This window comes from Macaca fascicularis, chromosome 6 (assembly GCF_037993035.2).
Source record: "Macaca fascicularis isolate 582-1 chromosome 6, T2T-MFA8v1.1".
Taxonomy (NCBI): Eukaryota; Metazoa; Chordata; class Mammalia; order Primates; family Cercopithecidae; genus Macaca; species Macaca fascicularis.
The window spans coordinates 17141085-17168656 of record NC_088380.1 but is presented as its reverse complement, the minus strand read 5'-3'; the positions used below and the strand labels follow the sequence as shown (position 1 = coordinate 17168656).

At 39.9% G+C, this 27572-nt stretch overlaps 1 protein-coding gene across 3 annotated transcripts in view; it reads left to right on the top strand.

Annotated features, from left to right (window-relative positions):
* The window catches only part of RETREG1 (reticulophagy regulator 1), a 150403-nt gene that overhangs the window by 116621 nt on the left and 6210 nt on the right, over nt 1-27572 (top strand). For all 3 annotated transcript variants that reach the window (XM_073993172.1, XM_005556612.5, XM_005556613.5), the window contains 2 exons: nt 23400-23526; nt 25793-25877. In XM_073993172.1, the coding sequence (XP_073849273.1) occupies nt 23467-23526; nt 25793-25877 (145 nt within the window). In that variant the 5' untranslated portion in view covers nt 23400-23466. The remainder of the gene's footprint in view (nt 1-23399; nt 23527-25792; nt 25878-27572) is intronic.

Sequence of the window (27572 nt, the reverse complement as noted above, 5' to 3'; positions counted from 1 at the left end):
AAGCCTGGCGCAGGAGCCTGACCAGGGTGCAGTTGGGATTCTTATGAGCCAGCGTATTTCATCTTTTGTATGTTTACAAAGGTCATATGTGGCCTTTGGTTTTGAAACAGGTACAGAGAGGTGAAGTAAACAAAGTTCACACAGCTCTGAAGTGAGGACGTTGTGATTTGAAGGCAAGTGGTTGATTCCTGAGGATCCTGTGCAGTTAGACACATCTATAGCTGTTACGTGGTTGCAATGCCCTAGATGTGTTTAGCACTTAGAAAGAAGGGCAGTGTGGGCACAGAAAGGTCAGTAGGGCTGGCACCCAAGGAGAAAGGAGAGAGTGGCTGAAGTGGGAGAGGTATATAAGAGTCCTTCACTGGGCCGTGCAGGCAGCGGTGTGATGGTGAATGTCATGGAATCTGCTCTCTGTGGTAGAGAATGCCTGATTGTTAGCATTTGCTGATTCCTGTCATGTAAATACTCCCACTGCGGTTGATTTCACATCACCATGTGAGGTCACTAAAAGTGGAGCTGGAACTATTCACAATAGCAAAGACATGGAATCAACCCAAATGCCCATCCACAATAGACTGGATAAAGAAAATGTTGTACATATACACCATGGAATACTATATAGCCATAAAAAGGAATAAGATTGTGTCCTTTGCAGGGACATGGATGGAGCTGGAAGCCATTATCCTCAGCAAACTAATGCAGGAACACAAAATCAAACACCACGTGTTCTCACTTGTAAGTGGGAACTGAACAGTGAGAACACGTGGATGCAGGGAGGGGAAGAACACACACTGGGGCCTCTTGGGGGATGGGTTGGGGGGAGGGAGAGCATTAGGAAAAATAGCTAATGCATACCGGGCTTAATTCTAGGTGATGGGTTGATAGGTGCAGCAAACCACCATGGCACACATTTACCTATGTAACAAACCTGCACATCCTGTACATGTACCTCAGAACTTAAAATAAAAATTAAAATAAAAAACAGTAGAGCTGGAAAGAGAATCAAAATATTGGCCCTCATGAGCCTGCGGAGGTCAGTCCCAATACACCACTGATTGTGGGCCAACACAAGAGTGAGCATTTAATTCTAACTGTGCTGTGGCGCCTTCATTTACATATCCCTAAGGTATAATAGACATTCAGCAAAAGTTTGTAGAAGGAATGATTTAGTTTTCTTTTTGTATTTTTTTTTTTTTTTGAGACGGAGTCTCGCTCTGTCACCCAGTCTGGAGTGCAGTGGTGCGATCTTGACTTACTGCAACCTCTGCCTCCCGGGTTCAAGCAATTCTCTGCCTCAGCCTCCCGAGGAGCTGGTATTACAGGTGCCCACCACCACGCCCAGCTAATTTTTTTGTATTTTTAGTAGAGATGGGGGTTTCACCATCTTGGCCAGGCTGGTCTTGAACTCCTGACCTCGTGATCCACCCACCTCAGGCTCCCAAAGTGCTAGGATTACAGGTGTGAGCCACCGCACCTGGCCTATGAAATTATTTATTTTTCTTCCACTCTTCTATGATAGTCATGGAAAATGTCTCTTAGATATGGGAAATGTGTACCACTTTTGAAATTCTGTTTGTCCCAGCTGGGCTAATATTTAAAACTGATTAAGAACATGTAGAACAATGCAATCTTTTTGATGCAAGAGAGTTTGTTGAGTTTGTTTTGCGTGAGATATCTGAATCACCAGTTAATAAGTGGTGTGCTTCCTAAACCCTTGCAGTGCCCCAGTGAGTTTCCTGTAATCACACCCCTGTGAAAGCTGATTTCTGTTTTCTAAACACAGAGTGACTAATTCTTTTCTGCTGTTCATAAAATGTGATGAAGGTTTCTCTGGTTTACCATACCCAAGGAGGGCTGCAGCTGCTATGGGTGGCCATGGGGAGGGTCTGTCCCTGGTGACTGACAGGACAAAAGCCTAATTGTGTGGGCTTCCCTTTATTCCCCGCCTCTTGTCTCTTTATGACAAATCTGTGTCTAAATACATTAGAGCATCTTGCTGCTTCTCCACAGTGGGCTAATCTGGGTCCGGCAGAAACTATGTGGACATGAAGTCTTGTCTGAGAGCAAGCCTGATACACTACTATTTGTATATTTTAAAAACAATGTCTCTTTAAACAATTTTCCCACTAAAGGATGTTATAGCTGTTCATTTGGGAAGATAAAAATAGTATTGGGAAAAAAATATAATGGCAAAGAGATCAACTGTAATCTTAATGCCCGAAAAAATACTGTTATACTGTCTTCTGGTTCTTACTGAATATATTTTCTTGGCAAAGTTATAATAAGTATCTCATATGTACAATTTTGTCTGCTGCTTTTTTTCTCTCACCAGCATGTCTCAGTGGCATCTAGCCATATTGGAAGCATTTTTAAATGCCTGCAAAAATATCCTATCCTTTGGATTAACCCACCTTTATTATTGCCTGTTTCTTACGGCCTGGGCCCAGAAGCTGGGACAGCATCATTCCCACCATATTCAATTGGTCAGGCAGCCCAAGAGCCCTGATTAGAGGGGAAGGGACATAGAGCTCACTTTTCCCTTGGGAAGAATGCCAAAGAAATTGGGCTTTAATTTACAACTAACTGAAAGAGAAAAAAATGCTTACTTAATATTTATGACTATGAAATGTTGTCATTTGTTAGTGGAAAGGATATCTCTGGTAGTACTTGCCATCTGGTGCTCTCTGTGCTCTTAAAAAATGCGGGCCAGGCTGGGCACGGTGGCTCACGCCTGTAATCCCAGCATTTTGGGAGGCTGAGGCAGGTGGATCATTTGAGGTCATGAGTTCGAAACCAGCCTGACCAACATGGTGAAACCTTGTCTCTACTAAAAATACAAAAAATTTAGCCAGGCATGGCGGCACATGCCTGTAGTCTCAGATACTTGGGAGGCTGAGGCAGGAGAATTGCTTGAACCTGGGAGGCGGAGGGTGCAGTGAGCCGAGATCACACCACTGCACTCCAGCCTGGGCAACAGAGAGAGACTTCGTGCCAAAAAAAAAAAAAAATTTGCAGGCCAGTGACCTCTTTCCCTAACAGAATGATGCGTAGTCGCTTGATGAATAAGCTCTTCTACATGGAATAACTTTCCAGTTAATTGAAGCTTGTATTTTAAAGTGTAAACACTGAACGAACACTGAACGATTTTAACCATTGTAACCATTCTGCTGGGTGACTATGAACATGGGTTTTAGAATGATGCAATGCTGTTTTTACTCCTGGCTGCAAATCTCAGCCTCATCAGGTACTAGCTGGGTGACCTGGGGTAAGCTACTTAACCTCTCTGAATTTCATTTTGTCATCTGCAAAATGGGGATAATAATACCTACTTTATAGATTTGTTCTATAGATTAAATATGGTAAGCCACGTTAACTATTCACTTTAGTGAATGGCTCATTAAGTCCTCAGAAGTAGTTGTTAACAGTAATAATAATGATACATAAGTTATACATTTCCTTAAGCAATACAAAATAGGTCACACTGAGTGAAAACATCTCAGACCATCTGTGGTTTGCCTCTAGAGAAAATCCTGATTGCCAGACATAATATATAGGGCAGGTCCTTAATGTGTGGTCTACCCACTCTCTCTAGGTGGTAGTCTCCTTTAGGGGGTGTGCAAAGTGACCTGGGGCCCCTTTTTAGGAGAAGCTCCAACTCCCCAAACAGCTCCAGAGTGCATTCCTGCTCAGTCTGGTCCAGAGGGTCTATGGGCTCTTTGTGGTTGGTTCATCTTGTTTTGACCCTTCCTAAGATTGCTTTACCACATATGAACATTGATCTTATGCCATGGACCATGCTGAGTGAAAGTATTTACTCTTTAGGGGGAAAGCAAGGATGTCTGCCCAGTGCATCTTATAGAGAGATGAGTACCCACACAGTGAATTTCAGGCTCAGGGCATGCATATGTCTTTTGTGCAGTTGGTTTGCTTTAGTCTTTTGAGCACTCTGAATCTTCTGACTGGTCCTATTTCCATTTCTGATTGAGCCATTTGGAGGTTTGGAGGTAAAATTTCAGCTCTCCTCTAGCAAGTGTGTAGAACCCTCTGGAATGCACTCCTGTATGGTCTTCTTCCACATGACCTTCTTCTTCTTTTTCCCTTCATGTTCTTTAGCCTCACAATCTCTCATTCACCCATTCTCTCATCTCTCTCTTTGCTCTCCTTGTACCATCACACCAGTGAACTGCTTTCTTAAAACCCTGACACCTGCTGTCACTGAATCCCAAATTGATAAAGTCACGAGGCAAAACCTGGATGTAGCAATGCATTGCAATTCATGTAGATCACAAAGTATCCTGAGGCAGAAGTTGGGCAACGGTGGTGTAGGGAATGTCCCAGCTGTCCTGGGAGAAGCCCATGGGCTCTGTGCATATGTCAAGAGGACAGTTGTGTTGCTCCACTTCATATGGACAAGGTCATCCTCTCATTAGGGAGATGGAAGAAATGACCATCTTAAAGGGAGGCTTCCATGGTCTTTCAGGCCAGGCCACAACCTCTGTCCTGCTTCAGCCTCATTTTTGCAGAGTTGGCCTGCCCTAGGTGTAATTGTTACCCGCTGGGTAAATACCATGGAGGGTATAAAAGATTGCTCTGTGGCCCTTAGTTGTGTCATTGGGGGCAGGGGGGAAATTACCAGACTGCAGATTCTTTACTTTGGAAGGGAGGATTGTGGTTGTGAGTGCCTGATATGGGAACAGTTGAGGGAAAGGATGGAAGCTCAGAATGTTCTCTCACTAGTAACAGTGATTTATGAAGGGTTGCTATGTCCTCAACATGCAAGTGTTTCACTGGTGAAGCCTGGCATTCCCAGAGGTGGGCAGACACCCACACAGGATGCTGGTGGTGGTGAATGAGTGTCACATGGTAATTACATCAGGAATGGCCTCCTTGCTAGCCATGTAAACAAAACAGAAGGAGCTGCGCACAAATAATACTCTGACTCAGGAAGTGACATCGCATGGTGATGGTTTGGTTGAATTGTAAGCAAGTGCTTCATTTTGAAAAGAAAACAAACCCATCTATCGGTGCAGAATCTTAATATGATACCTCTAAAAATTATAAACTCTATTTTAGATTAGGTAAGGGGGTTAAAAGTGTGTTTATGTTTCTTAGAAATTACTAGTTTCTATTGCTTTGAACATTCTCTCCAGGAATCACAAATTATATGGCACATATATGTTTCTGGAGTAGCTTATAACATTAGTGGTGGGTAACTTTTCCTCCAAAGTGACTGGGGTAGCCTCCATGATTGAAGTAAACCGAACGTTAATTCTAAATACAGTCATGCGCCACATAAAGACATGGCCGCGTATATGACATTGGTTCCATAAGATTACACTGGAATGGAAAAGTCCCTGTTGCCTGGTGATGTCTTCATCATCCTGTCCCTGGGTAGGTCAAGGCTAATGTGTGTGTCTGTGTCTTAGTTTTTAACAAAAATGTTTAAAAAGTAAAAAAAAAAAAAAAAAAAAAAAAAATTAAAAATAGTAAAAAGCTTCTAAAACAAAGATAAAAAGAAAGAAAATGTTTTTGTACAGCTATACAATGTGTTTTAGGCTAAGCGTTATTACAAGAGTCAAAAACTTAAAAAAGTTAAAAAGTTTATTCAGTAAAAAAGTTACAGTAAGCTAAGGCAATTATGGAAGAAAAATTTAAAGAATTTAACTCAGTAAGTGTACAGCATTTGTAAAGTCTGCAGTAGTGCACAGTAATGTCTTAGGCCTTCACATTCACTCATCACTCACTGACTCACCCAGAGAAAGTTCTAGTCCCACAAGCTCCATCCGTGGTAAGTACATTATATAGGTGCATCATTTTTTTTTCTTTTTTTTTTTTTAAGACAGGGTCTCGCTGTGTTGCCCAGGCTGGAGTGCATTGGCATGATCTTGGCTCACTGCAGCCTCGACCTCCTGGGCTCAAGTGATCCTCCTGCCTCGGCCTCCTGAGTAGCTGCAGCTACAGGCATGCACCACCATGCTGGCTAATCTTTGTATTTTTTGTAGAGATTGGGTTTTGCCATGTTGTCCAGGCTGGTCTTGAACTCTTGAACTCAAGCAATCCATCTGCCTCGACTTCCCAAAGTATTGGGATTATAGGCGTGAACTACTGTGCCAGCCCCATTTTAAAAAATCTTTTATTCTATATTTTTATTGTACCTTTTCTATGTTTAGATGCACAGATACTTACCATTGTGTTATAATTGCCTGCAGTATTCAGTACAGCAGTGTGCTGTACATGTTTGTAGCCTGGAAGCAATAGGCTGTACCCTGTAGCCTCGGTGTGTAGTAGGCTATCCCATCCAGGTTTGTGTAAGTACACTCTTTGGTGTTCACACAGTGACAGAATAGCCTAATGATGCATTTCTTAGAACATATCCCCATTGGTAAATGATGCATGACTGTAGTCATAGTTTCTGCATTCTGAAATATTGTGAAAACTTCCTTTTGGAAGCATATTTGTTTGTGCTCAGGAAGGCTTTGAGATAGACTTTATTATAAAATGAATGCATAGAGAAATCATAAACCGCGAATGAATTGACTTGCTTGCTGAAACAAGAAGAGATTTGCTCAATAAACTAAGGTACAGCAAACATTGGCAATGATGATAAAGGAGGTAACTGATCATTCCTTTTTTTTGGGCACAGTTGAGGGGAAAATTGGAAGCTGTTGTGTCCCATAAGGCAAGTGTTGAGGGTTTGATGACTTCATTCTCTCATGCCAACTCCTATAAACTGGAAATGGTGCCTGAAGCTCTAATAGGATCATGAGGCCTTGTTGGGAATTTTCTGGAAAGAGTACTATGACACATTAGTGTGGTCTGCCATGCATGGCAATGGTGGAATGGTACATGCCTATCCTGAGATGAGGACAGAGGGTGATAATCCTTCTCTTTATTTAGATAAACTTTCAAAGACATTATAAGTGGTCAGTGATGTTGATGGGACCTTGACTTTTATCCCCCCCACCCCTATTAGTTACCAATGTTGTGAAGCTTATGACCTTGGCAACTTTACCCAGGAAAATCTGAAGGTTAGGTGCCTCCCTGCTAAAGCCCGGGTTAACTGCTAGGCAGGGGCTATTTTAAGATCAGAGGAAAGCCTTTGTCATTGTAATACTTTACATGTCAAATCTGACATAGCAGCTTTGCCAGTAGTGTGACAAGAAATTGTGTGCATTTATTTCACTTATTGCTAGCCAAAGGAAAATTTTTCATCCAACTTCCATAGAAGAACTTGTTTCATCTGGAAGAGAACGGGCGTTGGAGGCTGGTGGATTGAGACTGGAAAGACTGGGTTCTGATCCTGGTTGCATCTTCTTGGCTGTGTCTGCTTTCTTATCTGGAAAATGGAGGCATTTTACCCACTTCATCAGATTGTTGTGAGGATTAGAGATAATAATAAAGCTCCTAATGTCATGCCTAGCACTTGGTGTGTGCTCAATAAATGGGAGGTGCTATTAGAGTAGAAGCTCTCTTAATAGTTCCTAGTAGCTTGTGGAATTAGTGATTTTCATTACCTTTGTATAGCCATGTGTCTGAACCTATGACACCCTGAACTAGTAGATTCCTGTGCCTGGGCCCAAATCCACCCTGCAGCCTGATTTTTGTATATGAAGTTATTGGATCACAACCATGTTATTTCATTTTCATATTGTCTATGGCTGCCTTCTTGCTACAGTGGCAGAGTTGTATAGCCAACAAAGCCAAAAATACCTACTATCTGTCCCTTTACAGAAAACGTTTGCCTACTCCTACTCTGTATCTCACGGCTTCTACCATTTGAGTTGTGTGCTTGCTGAATCTGTTGTGTTTATTCTCAAATCTCTTTGTGCCCATTGTTTCCATTGTAATTGCATACAATTATGTAAACTGATGAAATAAGGGATCAAAAAGAGAATTGTTGTGGCAGATTCTGTTGGTTGTTCCAAAATACCCAGCTTCCCTTTCTTTTCTGTGTAGTGGAATTCTAAGTTTCAGCTGGGTGGTGGCCACCAGCAATTGAACTATGTTTCCTAGACTTTCTTGCAAGTAGGCATGGCCATGTTTCTATGTTCCAGCCAGTGGGAGGAGAATGGAAGTTGCACAGGCAACTTGTAGGCCATGACTTTAAAGAGAAAAGGGACTTATCTTGGCTTCTTTTTACCCCTTCCTGCTGGTGGCAGTGTGGATGGGGAAAGGTCCATGGGGTGGCAGTGTGATTTGACAGTGATGGAAATCACATGAGATGATTTGACATGAGATGGAAAGGGCCTGGGTCTCCAACATTATGGATGTCCCATATCAGCCTGGGACCTCTATGCTCTGCTGTGACATAGGGGAGAAATGAACTCGTCTCTTATTTAGACCACTGTTGCTTTGACATTTGATATGATAGGAAAACCTATATTTTAATACATATAGCTGTTTATGAAAATTAAGTTAAATGCATTGGAGAGAGTAGGAGCAAGTTGCTAATGCTACTTTTTTTTTTTTTTAAAGTGTGGACAAAACTAAAAAGGTTTGTGGGGGTTGAGCAGAAAAGTTTAGAATGATCCTTTACTTGGATTTGACTTCTATCATTAAATTCTTGCTCCTTTTTTAAATAAATAAAACTAGAAACATGCCTAATACATCAATTTGTTTGAAGCCCTAAATCAATTGGCAATTTGATAACCCCCTGAGTCCCCACACCTAAGTGAAGATTTATTGGATTGAATCGAATACCACAGCGGTGGACTGCTAGGTTTGTTAGTCCCCAGTCAGCACTCAACTTATACCCTGAGTCTAAGAATGTTCCTACTATCCCCCCCTTTTTTTTTTGAGACGGAGTCTTGCTCTGTCACCCAGACTGGGGTGCAGTGGCGTGATCTTGGCTCACTGCAAGCTCTGCGTCCTGGTTTTATGCCATTCTCCTGCCTCAGCCTCCCAAGTAGCTGGGAGTACAGGCGCCCACCACCACACCCAGCCAATTTTTTGTATTTTTAGTAGAGACGAGGTTTCACCATTAGCCAGGATGGTCTTGATCTCCTGATCTCATGATCTGCCTGCCTCAGCCTCCCAAAGTGCTGGGATTACAGGTGTGAGCCACTGTGCCTGGCCATACCATCTCTTTTTAAAAAATTTTTGTCTTGTCACACCTGACTCAAATACCAGTCTCTCTTTAATATGCTTTGGAATTAATAACTAATCTATACCATTCTAGATAAGGGAAGGAGGATGCTATCTGATATTTAAAAAGTAGCTTGGAAGTGACCATTATTTGCAATATATAAGGACAGGTTATAATAGCCTTGTTAAGCCCCATGATGAAAATGAGAAAGGAAGATTTAATTACTGCCAGGTAATTAGGCCCTGACATGTAGCAGCAAATTCTCATAAATTTGCCTTTGCGTTTTAACCCCCATTTTTGTTTCCAGTGAAATCAGAGATCCTTGCTTTGATTAAACACAGAATTTCTAGTTCTAGATTTTACTGGCTTTGCTAAGGAAAGATAACATCAGTGAAGACTGCAGCCATAAGGATCTACAGATATTTCAAAGAGGGCCATGATCCAAAAAAGGTTAACATTCAGCTCCTTATTTTACAAGCAGAGAAACCCAGATTCCTCATGTGGATTAGTCAGACCCCCAAATGGCCTCCCAGTATCATCTGTGGTGGCCATGCTACTGTGATTTGTGTATTACTATAGCCCTACATTCTTTAGCATAAATGGTTACAAGAACATTAATTTCATTTGCTAATGAGTTGATTCATAACAGAATTCCGAGTTGATCCCTTCTGTTATATAGAAGGTATTTTTAATATATAGCAAGCAGTAGCTGCTGTGCTTCTTGTACAGCCTGCAGAACCGTAAGCCAGTTAAACCTCTTTTCTTTATAAATTATCCAGTCTCAGGTATTTCATAGCACTAAGCCATTCATGAGAAATCAGACCGTGTGATCCAATCACTTCCCACTAGGTCCCACCCCAAACACTGGGGATTACAATTCAACATGAGATTTGGGCAGGGACACAGATCCAAAGCATATCATTTGGCCCCTGGCTCCCCAAATCTCATGTCCTTCTCACATTTCAAAATACGATCATGCTTCCAAATAGTCTCCCCAAAACCTTAACTTATTCCAGCATTAACTCAAAATTCAAAAGTACAGAGTTCCACCTGAGACAAGGTTAGTCCCTTACCCCCATGAGCCTGTAAAATAAAAAACAAGTTAGTTACTTCCAAGATACAATGGGGTACAGGCATTGGGTAAATATTCCTGTTCCAAATGGGAGAAATTGGTCAAAACTAAGGAGGCAAAAAGTCCCATGCAAGTTTGAAACCTGGCTGGTCAGTCATTAAATCTTAAAGCTCCAAAATAATCTCCTTTGACTCTCTGTGACATATGCAGGGCACACTTGTGTGAAGGATGGGTTCCCAAGTCCTTGGGCATCTCTGCCCTGTGGCTTTCCAGGGTTCAGCCCCTGCAGCTGCTCTCATGGACTGGTGCTGAGTGCCTGTGACTTTTCCAGCCTGAGGGTGCAAGCTGCTGGTAGACTTATCATTCTGGAGTCTGGAGAATGGTAGCCCTCTTCTCACAGCTGCACTAGGCAGTGCCCCAGTGGGGACTTCATATGGGGGCTCCAACCATATGTTTCTCCTCTCCATTGCCTTAGTAGAGATTCTCCTTGAGGGTGCCACCCTTGCACCAGGCCTCTGCCTGAACACCCAGGCTTTTCCATACATCCTCTGAAATCCAGGCAGAAGCTGCCAAGCCTCAACTCTTGCACTCTGTGCACCTACAGGCTTAACACCACATGGAAGCCACCAAGGCTTATGGCTTGCACCCTCTGAAGCAGCAGTCCAAGCTGTACCTGGGCCTCTTTGAGCCATAGTTGGAACCGGAATGACTGGGATGTAGGGAACAGTGTCCCAAGGCTGTTCAGGGCAGAGGTGGCCTGGGCCTGGCCCACAAAAACCATTCTGTCCTCCTAGGCCTCTGGGCCTGTGATGGGAGAGGTTGCTAGATGGTCTTTGAAATGCATTTGACAATGGGGCTTTTTCCCTGTTGACTTGGCTATTTGTACTTGGCTCTTTTTTACTTCTGCAAATATCTGCAGCCTGCTTGAATTCCTCCCCTAAAAAATGGGCTTTTCTTTTCTACCACATGGCCAGGCTGTAAATTTTTCAAACTTTTTTGGTCTGTTTTCCTTTTAAATGTAAGTTCCAGTTACACATCATTTCTTTGCTCACACATATAAGCATTAGTTTTTAGAAGCAGCCAGGCTGAATCTTGAACGCCTTGCTGCTTAGAAATTTCTTTCACCAGATACCCTAAATCATCACTCTTAAGTTCAGAGTTTCACAGGGCAGGGACACAATGCAGCCAGTTGCCTTGCTTAAGGCATAGTAAAAGTGACCTTTGCTCCAGTTCCCAGTAAGATCCTCATTTCCACCTGAGACTTCATCAGCCTGGTCTTCACTTTCCATATCGCTACCAGCATAGCAATACAAATGGCTACAACCATTCAAGTCTCCAGGATGTTCCAAATTTTCCTTCATCTCTCTGTCTTCTTTTGAGCTCTCCAAACTCTTGCAACTTCTGCCTATTACCCAGTCTCAAAGCTGCTTCCACATTTTTAGATATCTTTGTAGCAATGCCCCCACTCTTTGGTACCAATTTTCTGTATTAGTCTGTTCTTTCACTGCTATAAAGAAATATTGGAGACTGCGTAATCTGTAAGGAAAAGAATTTTAATTGGCTCATGGTTCTGTAGGCTCTACAGGAAGCATAGCGGCTTCTGCTTCTGGGGAGGCCTAAGGAAGCTTCCAATCATGGCAGAAGGCAAAGAGGAAGCAAGGCACGTCTTACATGGCCAGAGCAGGAGTAAGAGAGAGAGGGGATAGGTGCCACACACGTTTTAAACAACCAGATCTCTTGAGAACTCACCGTCATGAGCACAGCACCAAGGGGATGGTACTAAACCATTTATGAGAGTCTGTCCCCTGATTCCACCACCTCCCACCAGGCCCCACTTCCAACACTTGGGACTACAATTCAACATGAGATTTCGTGGAGACACAGATTCAAACCATATCATTAACTTTCTACCATTTCTTGTTTGTGTCATCTGTAATCCCAAGTTCATACCCATACCCATCTTCCCTGCATACTGTTGTTGAATATTATATTTATTAATTTACCATTAATACATGTACTATTTACATAATAGCTTATTCTCAAAATCTGCTATTGAGAGAGACTAAGGGCAAGTTTAGCAAGCATTGTCATTTTTTTCTGTTGACTGATAAGGGTCTGATTCTCTTAGTAAGAGTGTATTCCTTTAAAAGCCTCTGATTATTTATGTGAAGATAAATGAGATATACTCTTTAAAGGACTAAGTTTGGAACAAGACCTAATTAAACAGCCCTTGACTTGACTGAATATCTCATCTTGACTGAATATATCCATGTGCTGCGATAGTCACTGCAGGTTTGCTATCTTCCAGGTTATTGCTTTTTATTACAAACGTTGATTCTCCAAACAAAAGTAAATTGAATTGGCCTTCATAATAAAAGCACTTTGGAGAAACTTGAAAATTCAGTGTTTGAGTTGTATATACCTGGTGCTCAGGCCCAGTGTGATGGGTACCATCTCTAAAAAGCAAAATTAGGAACGATATTGTTAATGACTTTTTTTGTGCTGTAGGAAGCATATTTTTTAGTATCGTCACAGGTTTCATATAAGTAGGCCAAATGTTACAATACAGGGAAGGGACATTTACTTTTGACTCCAACTACAGTAAACCCTGGGTTGAAATTCATTGGAAATTGTGGGTCCTAAGTGGAATGCAAGAAAAGGCTTACATCTAAATTAGCAAACCTGCTTCACAATAACAGTTTTGTTTTCCCTGAGGAGTGTTTCTTGGCTATCTGATATTATCTGTCCTTCAGGAATAAAGTAGAAATATTTTCTGCCCTCGGGGACAGTGATTGAAGCAAATCTTGGCATTCACAAATGAAAGGGTGTTGAATCTCCTGCCGGTCTCAAGTAGGTGCTTGTCCTGAGCTAGTAATGGAGTTTGCATTACTCATGCCCTGGGCTTATGAAAGTCTAGTTATTAAAATTAAAAACGTTGAAAAATGACTTATACTTGGCATCTTGTTCATAGAAACTTGAATCTGTAATAAATACTGTAGTGGGTAGTTGAGTGTCAGCCTCCCAAATGATCTAGGTGGATTGGATGATTGATGATCACCTGGAGAAGTAGCAGTGCTCAGTTTGAGATGGGAGGTGGAAAGGGTCAATCGCAAAAGTAGGTAGCTGATCTCTGACTCGTTTTAAACTTGGTATAAAAAAAGAGAGAGCCCCAAATAGAACACGAAGTTGCCCTGAGGAAGGTGGGGCTCTCTGGGCAGAAAGCTGCTCCAGGCAGAAAAAGCCGGCACTCACTGGCGCCTTCTGGTCCCTGGCCTTGGGAGGAGTTGCTCACGTGGCTTAATTGGCCTGAGAAAGTGAACGCTTCAAGTTGAGTGCTATGTAATTTCTTAATCTTGTGTTTGCTTTTTTTAATCCTCCAGTTGACACATCTTATTTGCTTTGTCATGGTTCTAATTCTGTGAGTGCTCATGCAAAGAAATATATCTGTTTGTATTTTGTTTCTCTGCCTACATACACTCACATGCAAGTGCCCACACACAGAGGAACATAATAAGTATCCACAGGATTAAAAAAAAATTCTAACACATTACACTAAGAAATGTTAAAATCTGTAACCAGATACTGACTGACCTTTCTAAGAAAAATTCAACAGGAATTAGCATCAACAGATGTCCACTACCAGTAGAGAGCATGAGGCCCTTAGTCACTAGCTGAGAATGAAGGATCTCCGAGCCAGAGCGTATTTATAGGTGTGATGGTTGCAGCAGCTGTTTGTCATGGTTGCCAGGTGACAAGTTATAACAAATCCCCCCCCTTTTTTTTAAGTTTGTCAATATGGAATGGCGACATAGCAAACTTTCTGAAAAGTATTGTTTGGCTTCACCTTCCATTTCTTACAAATTAAAAATAAAATAATGAGTAGTGTGAAATAATGTAAACTTTCTGGAGGTATTATAACAGAAATTAAAACATCTTTGGAAATGATTATTGCACTATAAATTCATAAGGATGTGAAAAAGTTAAAACTTAACAAGAATAGTTGTGTGTGTGTGTGTGTGTGTGTGCGCGCGCGGATAACACTATCTGAAAATATTCTCCAGTGGGGTGCAGTTGCCCTACAAAAACTTGAAAAGCAAAACCAAAAAGGGAGTCATTTTTTCTCTGATATTCCAGGTGAAGGTTGGATATTCATCGATCTTTCCATTCTGCCCTACTTATCAGGGCCCAGTCCTGTTCTCTACTGGCATCACAAATGCTGGTGGGCCATGTGGGAACAGTGTCCACAGGAGATACTGGTGGATCCAGGGATTCCCTAGTAACACATTAAGGCTCAAGTTTTGCCAGCAGAAATCTCATATGAAATACTGATTTCCAGTTGCAGAAAGTCTTGGAATATATGAACCAACCTTCCTTCCTTCCTTCCTTCCTTCCTTCCTTCCTTCCTTCCCTCCCTCCCTCCCTCCCTCCCTCCCTCCCTCCTTCCTTCCTTCCTTCCTTCCTTCCTTCCTTCCTTCCTATATATGAACCAACCTTCCTTCCTTCCTCCCTCCCTCCTTCCCTCCCTCCCTTTCTCCCTTCCTCCCTCCCTCTCTTTTTTTTTTTTTAAAGTAGAGACGGGGTGTTGCCATGTTGACTAGGCTGGTTGTGAACTCTGGGGCTCAAGGGATCCTCCTGCCTTTGTCTCCCAAAGTGCTGGGATTACAGGTGTGAGCCACTGTGCCTGGCCCGTATTTCCTAATTAGCTAATTTTGAAGGTATTTTAACTGCCTATTTGCACAAAAGAACAAACAAAACTCTTCCATATAGATGACAGTTGTTTTCCAGATTTTTAATATAACTTTTTGTCTATTGTTTTGTATATTTTTATACATATAAAGGAATGCATGCTAATTATCACCAACATGTAATGTATACAAACATTCAGATAAGTGAATGAAAAACATGGTGCCACTAAATAACCACTGTTAATTATGTTTGATATTTTCTTCTTTGGATGTTTACTGTTTATATTCATTCAATATTTTTATGTGCCTCATAGATGTCAAGCTCTGTTAGCTACTGAAGACAGAGCACTGACCAAGAATTCCTTTATGGAATTTAAAGTCTAATAGGGAGTCAGTGTTACAAATGTCATAAATAGCAATTGATAATTGCCACGAAAGAATGTTACCAGATACGACAGTTGTGGTCAGTAACCAGGAGATCTGCCATGTTTCAAGCCCTTTTCAGCCTCAGTTTTCTCTTGGGTAAAATGGAGATAACCCTACCTTGCAGGGTATTGTAATGGGGATGGGGTCATAGGAGGATCACGTGGAGGACATTGGGACAATGCAGGCAGAGTGCTTAACATAGTGCCTGGCACACAGGGAGAGCTCAGCAGATAGTTGCCATGGTCATGATTATTATGGGCACGTGTTGTAATTTAAGTTTCAGAAGTTGGATTCATGATTATGGAATCACTTTGTGGGTACTAATTTAGCAACAGCTGGAGGGGTTCAGAGAGAAAATAAGAATCTAGACGCCTTAGGACCAAGGAGTTTCACCTGGGAACCAAAGCCGCTTTTTAGCTATTTTGATTTCTATGTGTGTAGCTTGGCATTTAGGGATCCATAATGCTGCCCGGGGCACTGCCCTAACGTGCTTTCCTACTTATCTTTGCGGTAGTCCCCAGGTTCCAATCCAGAGAGTGTTTTTTCTGTATCTCACCCCACATTAGGTGCATTCCCAGTTCCATGTATTACTTCCCTATTCCATTGTGTGTTCATTCTGTGACCTTGGACACTATTGCTGATATATCTGGGCCTCAACTTCCTCAATCTGTTGAACAGGAATAATGAACAGTAAATCACTCACAGGTTGGTTCTAAGGATTGAACAAGACAGTAAGTTTACAAGATGCTCTTCACTACCTGATCCCTGGGGAGGGTTAGCTATTCTTTTTTATGCTGCCTGTAACCCCCTTTAATTGTTAACAAACTGCCTTTGCTTGATTTATTATATAACCTAATTGCATCTTTCCTTTCTACTACAAATTGCCATCTAAATAAAACTGTTATAGTAATCTGTGTAATCTTATAACTCTTTTTTATAGTTACGTTTATTCATAATTTAAAATATTTTAAACAATTTTCCATTGCTTCTACTGACACATGTGGCACTTTATTTTGTGTTACAAATGCCAGAAACCAGCTTAAGGCACAAAGGAATTGGCTGCAATCATGGGGGATGTCCATGGGTGGATTTGCTTTGCACCTTGCCTTTTGGGCCTAACAGGACCCAAGAACTCAAACCAGATTATCAGGATTCATTCATATTCTCTCCCTGCCTCGCATATATCCTTTTTCCCTTCCTCTCTTCTTCTGTCTACTCCAGGTTTCCTCTCTCTGGTTGGCAATTGTCTCCTCAAATCTAAAGCTCAAGAAATACGTGAAAAGATTTTAGCTTTGATATATTAAAAATATAATTTTTTGCTTTCAAAAATAACTGGGTTGTAAAAACACTTTTAAGTTCATTAGTATATGCTAAAACATTGTCCTGTAAAATGTACAATAGTGAAAAGATCTTACATTTAACAAGTTCTCCTCATATATCCAATCCCCAACTTAGTTTTCAAATTCATGTCTCTCCAATAGCCCTAGATACAATTAAATGCCATTTTAAACATTTCATGTATCACGAGTGTGTGTGCTTTGAATCATTCTTGGGTCACATGTACACTTTAACTTATTGGTTACGGGCTGTGCCTTAGTCAACTCTCAGTCCCAGGGCCGGGAATGGTGACAGTTAATGTACATTCACTGCATATTTATTGAAATGAACAGAAGTTAAATGATAATGAGATGCTATTTCTTCTATGCCAAGATTCATTTTGTTGCAGCGTTATTTTTTCTAGTGCTGAAAGACACTATTGGTGAAAGAGATGAAACAGGCTGCTAGCACATGTTCTCTCTTACAGAATTACAATCTATTTTTAAAGAGCACAAGAGTGTCGTATTTCTTAGTCTTACAGAACCCCCTAATGGAGTATACTGTGTGCTGCATTCTGAAACTGCCGGCAGAGTGCATTAGAATTCCATTATGCAGGCATTAAACTACACAAAGACAAATCTTAGAATATTTAAACATTGTTTTGATAACTATATTTTTAAGGGAACAAAGGTACACAATAATTTAAAAGATACACATGAAAGTAAAATAAGTGAACTGCTTCACATCCCAGTTTGACTGAGTTATTTGGTTCATAACAAAATTCACCACTTTGTATCCTACGGATGGTGGTTGAATCACTTAAAATCAGTTTGATTCCTTTAAGGTCTTTTTTTTTTTTTTTTTTTTTGAGACAGAGTCTTGCTCTATTGCCCAGGCTGGAGTGCAGTGGCACTATCTCAGCTCACTGTAGCCTCCGCCTCCTAGGTTCAAGTGATTCTCCTGCCTCAGCCTCCTGAGTAGCTGGGACTACAGGTGCACACCATCATGCCTGGCTAATTTTTGTACTTTTAGTAGAGACAGGGTTTCACCATGTTGGCCAAGATGGTCTCGATCTCCTGACCTTGTGATCTGCCCACCTGGGCCTCCCAAAGTTCTGGGATTACAGGCGTGAGCCACCACACCTGGCCTAAGGTGTGCTTTTAAGACTTGTTAGGACCAGAGCTGCATTTAGTTTAGGACTGATTATTCTCTGCTACTGAGGCAGGACCCTTCTGAGTATTCCACCCATGTCTGTGAATTTTGAGGTTTTTCAGTCTAGTTGGTAGGACCAGGTGTCATTCTTGGCAAAAGATACCGTTCCTTCTAGTCCTTTCTGATGGCTCTTCCCTGGCCTCCGGGCTCCTCACACGCCTGTGCCAGCCAAGCCTCAGCTGAAGACTCCAGGAGTCCCCCACAACAGACCTCTCCCTTTGTCTCCTTCTGCACTGTGCTCTACTCTCCAGCACTGGGACCTGCAAACTCTGGCCCCTGGGAGCGCCTTTTTGGAAACTCATCTGTGTCTCCTCAACTCAGGGAGTTGCCAGGTGTTACCTGGGTTGCTGCCTCTGCTCCCAGGCCAGGAAAACTCAGGGCAGAGAGCTGGGTGATCACATAACTCCCTTATTGGTTTATCATCCCTTAGGAGTCACTGTCCTTCCTTGCCTAATGCCCAGATTTTTGAAAATCGTTGTTCCATAGATTTTTTCTTTATTGCCTTTTGATTGTTTCAGGTGGGTTGGGTATATCGGCTCCCTCTCACACCATCTTGCCGAGAAGCAGAAGTCTCCCTCTTCAATTCAATGTTACTTTATCAAGGATATTTCTCACAGTGACTCTTAGGGTAAGAAACACCTGCCTCAGCATCATCTGGGACACCTGTTAAAAGGCAGATTTCTGAGCCTCCCCCAGGCCTGCTCCATCTCTGTCTCTTCAGTAAGGCCCAGAAAGCTGCTGCTTAAACCGTGCCCTGGGTGTCTCACAACTACATCTTCAGGAACTGCACGAAGGGCTTATTTGGCCAGACCACGCAATGTGTATAACAAATTGTATTCTAATAGGGACAGGGAGGAAGAAAGAAGGGATGTTGGCTTGCAATTCTACTGAGAAGCCAAACCTCCTTTTTTTGTGGACAAAGTGAGGCTGCTTGTCCAAGGAGCCATCTTACCATGTTTTGTTCCCTTAGAGTTTCACTGGCAGGTAAAACCAGAAATTCTTCAGCTGCTGAAAAAGCACTTTGCCCTGGCTTAGGGTTCCTTGATAAAGAATTGCTTGATTGCAGAATGGCCTTCATCAAAACACCTGACTAGTTTTTAGTTAAGAAGGAAAACTCAACAAGATGGCATCTGCTGGGGCTTTTTTGGGGAATCGTTTACAGTTACAGATCCTTGAGCAAAGCCCATTTGAAAGATGGCATGGCCAAGTAGAGGTTGGGACTTGTAGTGACTTCTCCCTGGGAACTACTTGAACTGGACTGGCTATGAGGATGGAAAGTTGGGGATGATGGTCATCAGGGGGTGACTCTTAAATGGTCTTTATCTTGTGGCTGGAGTGTGTGGTGAGTTCACTCCTTAGTGAAGGCAAGAGTGTGAGAGACAGCTGGAAGACTGGGGAGAGGGAGGGAAGATGTATAGAAAGATGAACCAAAGAACCTATTTCTCTTTGAACTTGGAAAGTACATGTTCTTTCTGAAGCTAAGGAGGAAATATTAATAAAGCTACTGGTAATGAATTTTCTCCCTTAGTTGAGCGTCAGTCACAGAAGACTTGTATTGTTTGGTTAGGAACTTAGTACAAACTCAAAATGTTTTGAAGCCTTAGGTATTTTCATCTCCTTTTATGTTAGTTGGGCCTTATGTTGCATGGTGATCAGTGCCAAGGATGGTGGGAAGACAGCCACACACCATGGAAAAGATCTGTTCCCCAAGCCTTGCCCAGCATTCACAGGAGATCTTTTTTCTAGTTACGTGTTTTCCAAATAAGGCTCTCTAGGAAAACCTAGAGTTTCATTACGTAGCAACTCAGCGTGTGTATGTGTGTGTGTGCAGATGACACCTGTGTTAAACGTCAACCAAACACTAAGCATAGATCTTGGTTTCTGCTGAGTATTTGGGTTCTGCACATGAAGTGCTCTGTTTTCCTGGAAAGGGTTGCTCCTGCAGGATGGCACGTTGGTATTGGTCGATCACACCTCATCTCTTCTGATTCTAGGAAAGAGTGGGGAGGAACATGAAATGTTCCTTCTCGTTCTGAATTGCCACGTGGTCTCTTCAAAGAATGTCATTGAATGTATTCACCTTTAAAGAGGGCACACATTTTAAAGGATTAGAACTGTATTGGAAACCCAGAGTCCTGGCCTTGGGTCTTGGCTCTGCCTCACACTAGCTGTAAAAACTTGGATTTCACGTTCCTCACCTATAAAATAGGGGAATTTGAAAAGTTGACATCAAATGTCCCATCTCATGCCAAATTATCTAATTCCATATAACCTAAATTGAACTGTGGTGACATAAATTAATGGTAAACTCACTGGAAGACTATAGAAATGTGAGTTCCTATGGTACTCAGAATTAATCACTGGGCAATTTAAAACTATTATTAAACTCCCAGAGAGAATCTGTTTTTGGTCCAGAAGAAAAGATGTGGAGTGACATCTTTTCTTCACCCTGGAACTTACATTTTCTTTTTAAATCATATATATTTCCATTAAATTTTATTCAGCACAATCTGAACATTTATTTTTAATCTCAAACACTTATTACTCTTTACAAACCCATTTGGTTAGATATTATTTTCAAGTTGTACACAGTGAAGTTCTCTTTTCTGTTTGTGATTATAAAAATTCAATATCAATTATAATTTATTGTGCTAATAATGTAAGTAATGATGAAATTTTTTGTCCCAAAAAACGATTATGTGAGGCTTTTTAAAAGGGGAAAAATGTAATATAATTAAGAGTGTTTTCTTATGAGTATGGAAGATAGTCAAAGATTATTTTTTCCTTTCTTTCCAGCAAATAGTGTTTACCTATAGACACAGAGGAATAGTGCTACCAGCATTCAAGTTTTTGAAATAACAGTATTTTCCACATTTAGTGTAATGCAAGACACAAAGGGGAAACTTAATAACTTTTTATTGAATAAATGAATAAATTAATGGATAGATGGTGTCCACTTGAAGTCCACTGTGGAAAATAGATAAGACCCTTAAATGCAAAAGAGAGTTTTTAGTTATTTCATTGTAATCTCTATAAAACACCTTAAGTTAGATGAAGTCTTTGTTCTAACATTATCTCTATAGTGGCAATTTAATATTATACTAGGCTCTTTTACAATTTGGGGACATTTACTTAAGCAATAATAAAAAATATATAAACAAATATGGATATGGTGTCATTTCCAAGACGTGAATCCTAAAGATGATATTAGAACAAAGTTCCAGCATCTGTACAAAGTACCATTCATTCAAAAAAATATTTTTTTGTCCTCGCACAGTGGTTCATGCCTGTAATCCCAGCACTTTGGAAGGCCAAGGTGGGAGATTGTTTATTCCATCTTAATCTGTTCATTTATTCCATCTTAATCTTTAAAAGAAAATAACAAATCCTTCCATTATAGCTTTTCATTGATTTTTTGTTAGAATTTTATTTGGCAAACAGTTCAAATGAATCTTAAATAGTTGTTCAGTATGCATAGAGAGCCTAAATTAAAATGTTTTCTGTCATCTTCATGGTCCCATTAAACTGAACAGTAGCCTAGCCTGTCTGTGCCAATTTGCAGCAAATCTATATTGTTCTGAGAAAACAGACTGCATTTTAATAACCTTGCATTTCCTTTGCCACAAAGCCTTTGCTCTTCGGTGCAAAATCTTTTCCCACTAAGCAGATATCTTGGCAAGATTTTGCCACATTTTTTTATATTTAATATTTTTATTTTTAAGACCACTTCAGTGTTGAGTGTGATGCATGGGCCAGCAACAAGCTTTCTCCCTGCCCTCATTTTCCACAGGAACCTCAGTGAGCTAAAAACTAGAAGCTATCACTCCATTTAACAGTCACCCCCGATGACCACATTTAATATATTTTTTTCTTTTTGTCTCTTTAGCTGGGAAGTTATCAGTTCCAAACCAGATGAAAGACCCAGGCTCAGCCACTGTATTGCAGAATCATGGATGAATTTCAGCATATTTCTTCAAGAAATGTCTCTTTTTAAACAGCAGAGCCCTGGCAAGATTTTGCCACAGATATCTGCTTCTTAGCTATGCACTTAGTATTTTAATAGATGTGGAATCATGGGGTATGCAAACCTGGTGCCAGATATGGTCCCAGTGAAAATAGATTTGCTCAGTGATTCAAGAGTGGGTAGAGTTAATAGATGCATAAACCATGCCCAAAAGTTCATTTCTTATGACAGACAGGAAATCTACCTGTAGGAATAACATCAGCCAGGACAACTGGTAGCTCAGTGACTCTTCAGAGCATTAGTTGAGGTTGAAAGAACAAAGAGGAAGGAAAATGGTATACTTCCCCTTTTTAAAAAATGCTATTGCACTCATTTAAACTTGGATTAAAATTATTTTTATAAAAAGGAATTGTAATTTACAAATTGCTTTACTATTCAAAATACATTAAAAGTCACAGAATCTGTATGTACACAAGCTTCTGTATAGTTGAGCATCTAAGGGCGAAGGTAGTTTTGACTTGTCTCAGGGCTACTGGAGTTGAATCCAGAGATCAGCCTCACCGTAGTACTCTACCATAGCTCAGACAACAGTTCACTAACAATCCTTGTCTTCTGCTAGAAACTTAGCTGCTTTTGTTATTGCCATATCCATAGCTCTGTGGCAGTGCCTTCAACATGGTAGGCACTTATCTCTTAATAATCTCTTAAATGAATGAATTTGAGGATCCTTAACAGGGATCGTTTGAACTGGTATGTTTTTATGAGTTAGGATTGCAAGAGCAGGAATTAAGCTTTATGTCATTGTAATGTTAGGGAATGACGTGTATTTACATGTGTCTTCTTCCTGGAGTGATTGCTTCTAGTTTTTAGCTCACTGAGGTTCCTGTGGAAAATGAGGGCAGGGAGAAAGCTCTTTGCCGGCCCATGCATCACACTCAACACATTCTAGATGATGACTAGGAAAATGTACTCTGGAAAAATAGAGGATATTGTAAGATCCTTTTAACAATTTTCTATAGAGTTTTCCAACCATGGTACATGGTATGTATGTATGTATATGTATATGTGTGTGTGTGTGTATATATAATTTGTATATTTATTGAAAATACATTGTTGGTGCTTATTCTTAATATTATATGCTTAATTCCAAGGTTTCTCTAACAAGTTCCTACAAGGCCTTCCATGACCAGTCTCCTCCTACCTCTCCAGCTTCACATGTTCTTCTTCTGGTTGACTTTGCTGGAGCCATGTTGAGACTCAATAGGATAGCACATTTAAGCTCCTTCCCACTCCAGGGCCTCTGCATATACTGCATGTTGTTCTATCTGGAACCCTATGATTAAACTGCTGATCCATCTCATATTTGAGTTTAAAAATGACTCTTCATTAAGGACGTCCCTAAGCCTCACCCTGTTCTCCCTTAGTGTTTCCCTGGTTGTAAATAGACAATTAGATAGCTAATTGTTTCTTTTGGCATGAGTTTCCTGAAGCAAGTGTCTGGTTAGTTCACTTCTGAATTCACAGGGCTTTTCCGGAGGGCGTGGCCAACAGTAGATGCTCAATAAATATTTGCCAAAGCCATAAATGTTGAACGAATCACCTAAAGTTCGGTAATATTTTTTCTTTTTGTCTCTTTAGCTGGGAAGTTATCAATTCCAAACCAGATGAAAGACCCAGGCTTAGCCACTGTATTGCAGAATCATGGATGAATTTCAGCATATTTCTTCAAGAAATGTCTCTTTTTAAACAGCAGAGCCCTGGCAAGGCAAGTTTTCCAGTAAAGGAGTATGTTTTAAAATGTTCAGTTACTTGGAAACAAATGAACTAACCTATTTTATCAGCTTGTCAGATTTCTCCAATTTTAAATGTAATATACTAAGAACATATGCCATAAAAGCTGGCATCAGCAAGGTTCAGAACTGAGTGTGTGAACACGAGATAATCCTCAGCCTCACATTTTGAAATTGGATTGGTTTTACGTTTTATACATATTTATCTAGCTCATTAGCTAAAATGAATGGTGACTGGTCTTATCAGCAAGACTAGGGAGAAAACAAAGTCTTAAGAATTTCAGTTATCGTATTTAGTCTGGTGCTGAAGTCCAAGGGAGATGAAATGAATACATAGTTCTTTGACTGTGCTTTTGAAGATAACTGAATCTTATTTTCAAGCTAAAAAGTGGAGATTCTTGTATGATTTATTTATTTAAGAAAGAAAACTTTTGGCAAAAACGTAGTGATTATATAAACAAAATAGTATTTTTCCAATTAAGATAAAACCCATGAGGGGAAGTGTCTTACATGGTTGGAAAGGGATTACATGGAGTGGCGCACATATTTGTATTATTTTATGTGTAGAGGCAGCTTTAATTCTGATCGACTGTCTTGATAGCTTGGGTGAGGTACAGAACCATCAATAGACCTTTTCTATTCCAGTGTTGCTTTCAAGTTTCTTGAATATCCACCCGTGGATAGAATGAAGAGCTAGTAATGTCAGCATTGAAAATCTCTGTCTTTGTACCTTGTATAGTATGCAATATTATAACTTCAATAGTATTAAATAATAGAACTATGCTTGGAGACTTTTTGAGTGTATTAAAGTGGCAGTATTGCATTTGGATGCATTTTTTTATTCATTGAAGCCTTTTTTATTTTATTTTATTTTTTTTTAAAGCATCGATACCTGTATTTGGGGAATGATGTACTGTTGATGTTGATTTTACTGAAGTGATTAAATGTATTTTTGGAAGATTCTAAACTTCAAACTTCTGCACTGGGTTGCATTAATGTGCCCCAAGTCAATTAGCTTAAAATGATGATGCTGCAAATGTAGGGCATAATATGAAATCCCTTTGAAAAACTAAATTCTCGATATAGTAATACTTTTCTTGGCTTATCTGTTACTTTGACTTTATGGCCTTTCCATTTCATTTATAGAATTTCAAATTCTTTCCAGGGCCCTTGCTGTTTTAGAAACAGGTCTTAGTTTTGTTCCGCAATTCATCTAATCTGCTTTTGACTAGTTAATTTATTAACTCTGTACTAAAGAATGAAAAATCAAAATCAAACTTAGATTTAGACCCCTTTGCTCTTTATCATCATCAGTTATTGGTCAGAGGTATGTATTCCTTCCTCTTGTGTCTTTTAGAAACTCCCTGAATGAATTTCCTTTGCTTGCTTTTCAGTTTAATTTACTATCACTGTTTAAAGATGATGTAAAAATGTAAGACAGTTTAAGACTGGCGTGTGAAAAATCAGGTGAAGACTTTATGGGAAAATTTTTCTGCCTTGATGTTCCTAAAGGGAATTAAGGATATTTTCTGATTGTTTTTAAATTTCTTAAAACAATCAAGATTTTTTTAACCATAAATGACAGAAGGAAAATAAACATGTCACTGTAGGAGTTTCATTTAAATGGCAGTTTGTTTCTAAGTGACTTAGAAGTGGGGTCAATTTGAGCAGTATATATGGTTAGGAAAGATGATAGTGATGGCCATAAATTTATCCTGTCAGCTTAGCAGCTATACATTACATTAGATTTGTGTAAATTACGTTAGATTTGTATAGATACCTCTAATTTTTGTAACATGTTTTGCTGTGTTTTTATGAATTTCAGTGGGCTTATAGTGGTAGTTTGAACTTTCAGATGTAGTTATCAGGCCACATTAATTTCCTTAAATGAGTGAAGTAGAAGTTGTTTCTGGGGACATAATAGATTTTTGTTCTCTTGCACCTGGCAGTAATATAGCCACAGGCATGAGTAATGGGAGTTGTCACTCTCTGTGCCAGAAATTAGCTCCTGTGTCCTCAAAATAATTATTACCAAGTGCTGAAATGGACTAAGGCTGGTTGAATGCAGCAGTCATTAGTCAGCCCTTAGTGCAAAACAATGCTCTTTGGAAAAAAATCTGTAATAACCGGATAGGTCACTTATACTGGTCACTTATAGATTTACAATTGTGTGTGTATCCTGTGCTCCAAAATATCTTGGTGTTATGTATAACTATCCCATGTTATTTCTGTTATTTCCAGTTTTGTCTCCTGGTCTGTAGTGTGTGCACATTTTTTACGATCTTGGGAAGTTACATTCCTGGGGTTATACTCAGCTATCTACTGTGTAAGTATAGTAGACCATGTGGCTAATTTTTGTGATGCATATGGTATCACTTTATGGTCAACAGACCTGTAGTTTGAAGAAGGGGGATGAGTTCTTAACTATAATACAAGTTGATTATTCTTTACTCTCCTGCTGTACAAGTTTCTCCATTTTCCTAGAGCCATGTCTCTATTTTAAAATTGGAAGAATAGCTGCAAAAGGCAGAATTATAAGTTAATAATTTTATGTTAAATTTTGTCAGTAAAACTATAAATAAAGCTGTATGCCCCACCTCCCAAAAACACACCAACACCTTTGCCTTCGTGCATGTTCTTTGGCTCAAAAAAATAATGAAAACCACAATGAAATACCATTGCATCCCTACCAGAATGGCTAAAATTAAAAATACTGACCATATCAAGTATTAGGAGGGATGCAGAGGAAGTGGAATTCTCACATACTGTTGCGGGGTAGGTAGAATGTTAAAATCACTTTGGATAACAGTTTGGCAGTTTCTTAAAAACTACTACATGACAAAGCCATCCCACAACTAGGTACTTACCCAAGAGAAATGAAAGTACAAAGACACAAATGTTCATAACAGATTTATTTGTAGTAGCCAAAAGCAGAATATAATCCATACATCCATCAATAGGATGAATGGGTAAACAAACTGTGGTATATCCATATAATGGATTACTACTTAGCACTAAAAACTGATACATACAACACTAAAGATGAATCTCAAAATAATTAGACGGAGTAGAAGAAGCCAGATGAAAGAGTATGATTCCATTTATATATTATCCTAGAAAATTCAAACAATCTAGTAACAAAGCAGATCAGTGGTTGCCTGGGGATGAGGTGGGTGGGGACAGGGAGAAGAGGTAGGAGACTGGAGGGACGGATGAATAAAAACATGAGAAAACTTCTGGGGGTGGTAGACATGTTCATTATCTTGATTATGGTGATGGCTTCTTAGTTGTATCCATGTCAAAATTTATCAAATTGTACACTTTAAATACATGTATTTTATTATACATCAATGATCACTCAAAAATGTTATTAAAATGTATGGATTTTCTCCTTTACCTGAAAACTATGATCTGGCACTGCTACCTTTCGATGGGGCAGGCACTCTCCACTTAACATACCCTCATATTTTCCAATTTTTCTTACAATGGATTTTAAAATTTACATACAATTTCTTGGCCTCTAGAGACATTTGAGTTTGTAGCTCCTATTTTAAAAATATAATATAGGATACTTCCTAAAAAGAACAAAGAAATAAATATTAGGAATACAGTACTTAGAGTGTGGCAATCTTTGCTTCTTTTTATATTCTTAATGCATAATGCAAATGGCAAATGGTCAGAGCTCAAATCCATTCTCCCCAAAAGAACTCATATATAACATTAGCCTCATCATTACATTGTTTAGCAGGTAAAGGAGAAGAGGACTGGGGAATGAAAGAATAATTTGGGCAAGGCATTATTCAGATGGTTTGCATTGATCTCATTTATACTTCACAGCAACCCCAAAGAAATAAGGTTATTATCCTAATATTATTGATGAGAGGCTAATAACTTTCCCATGGTGAAATGGCATTGAATAAATACAGTTAAACCAGGACTGTTGTTTGGAAGGCATGTAATTTTTCTATAAATTTTGAGAGTAAAAGGATTGAAAGGAGAGAGTTGATCTAATTGCACCTGA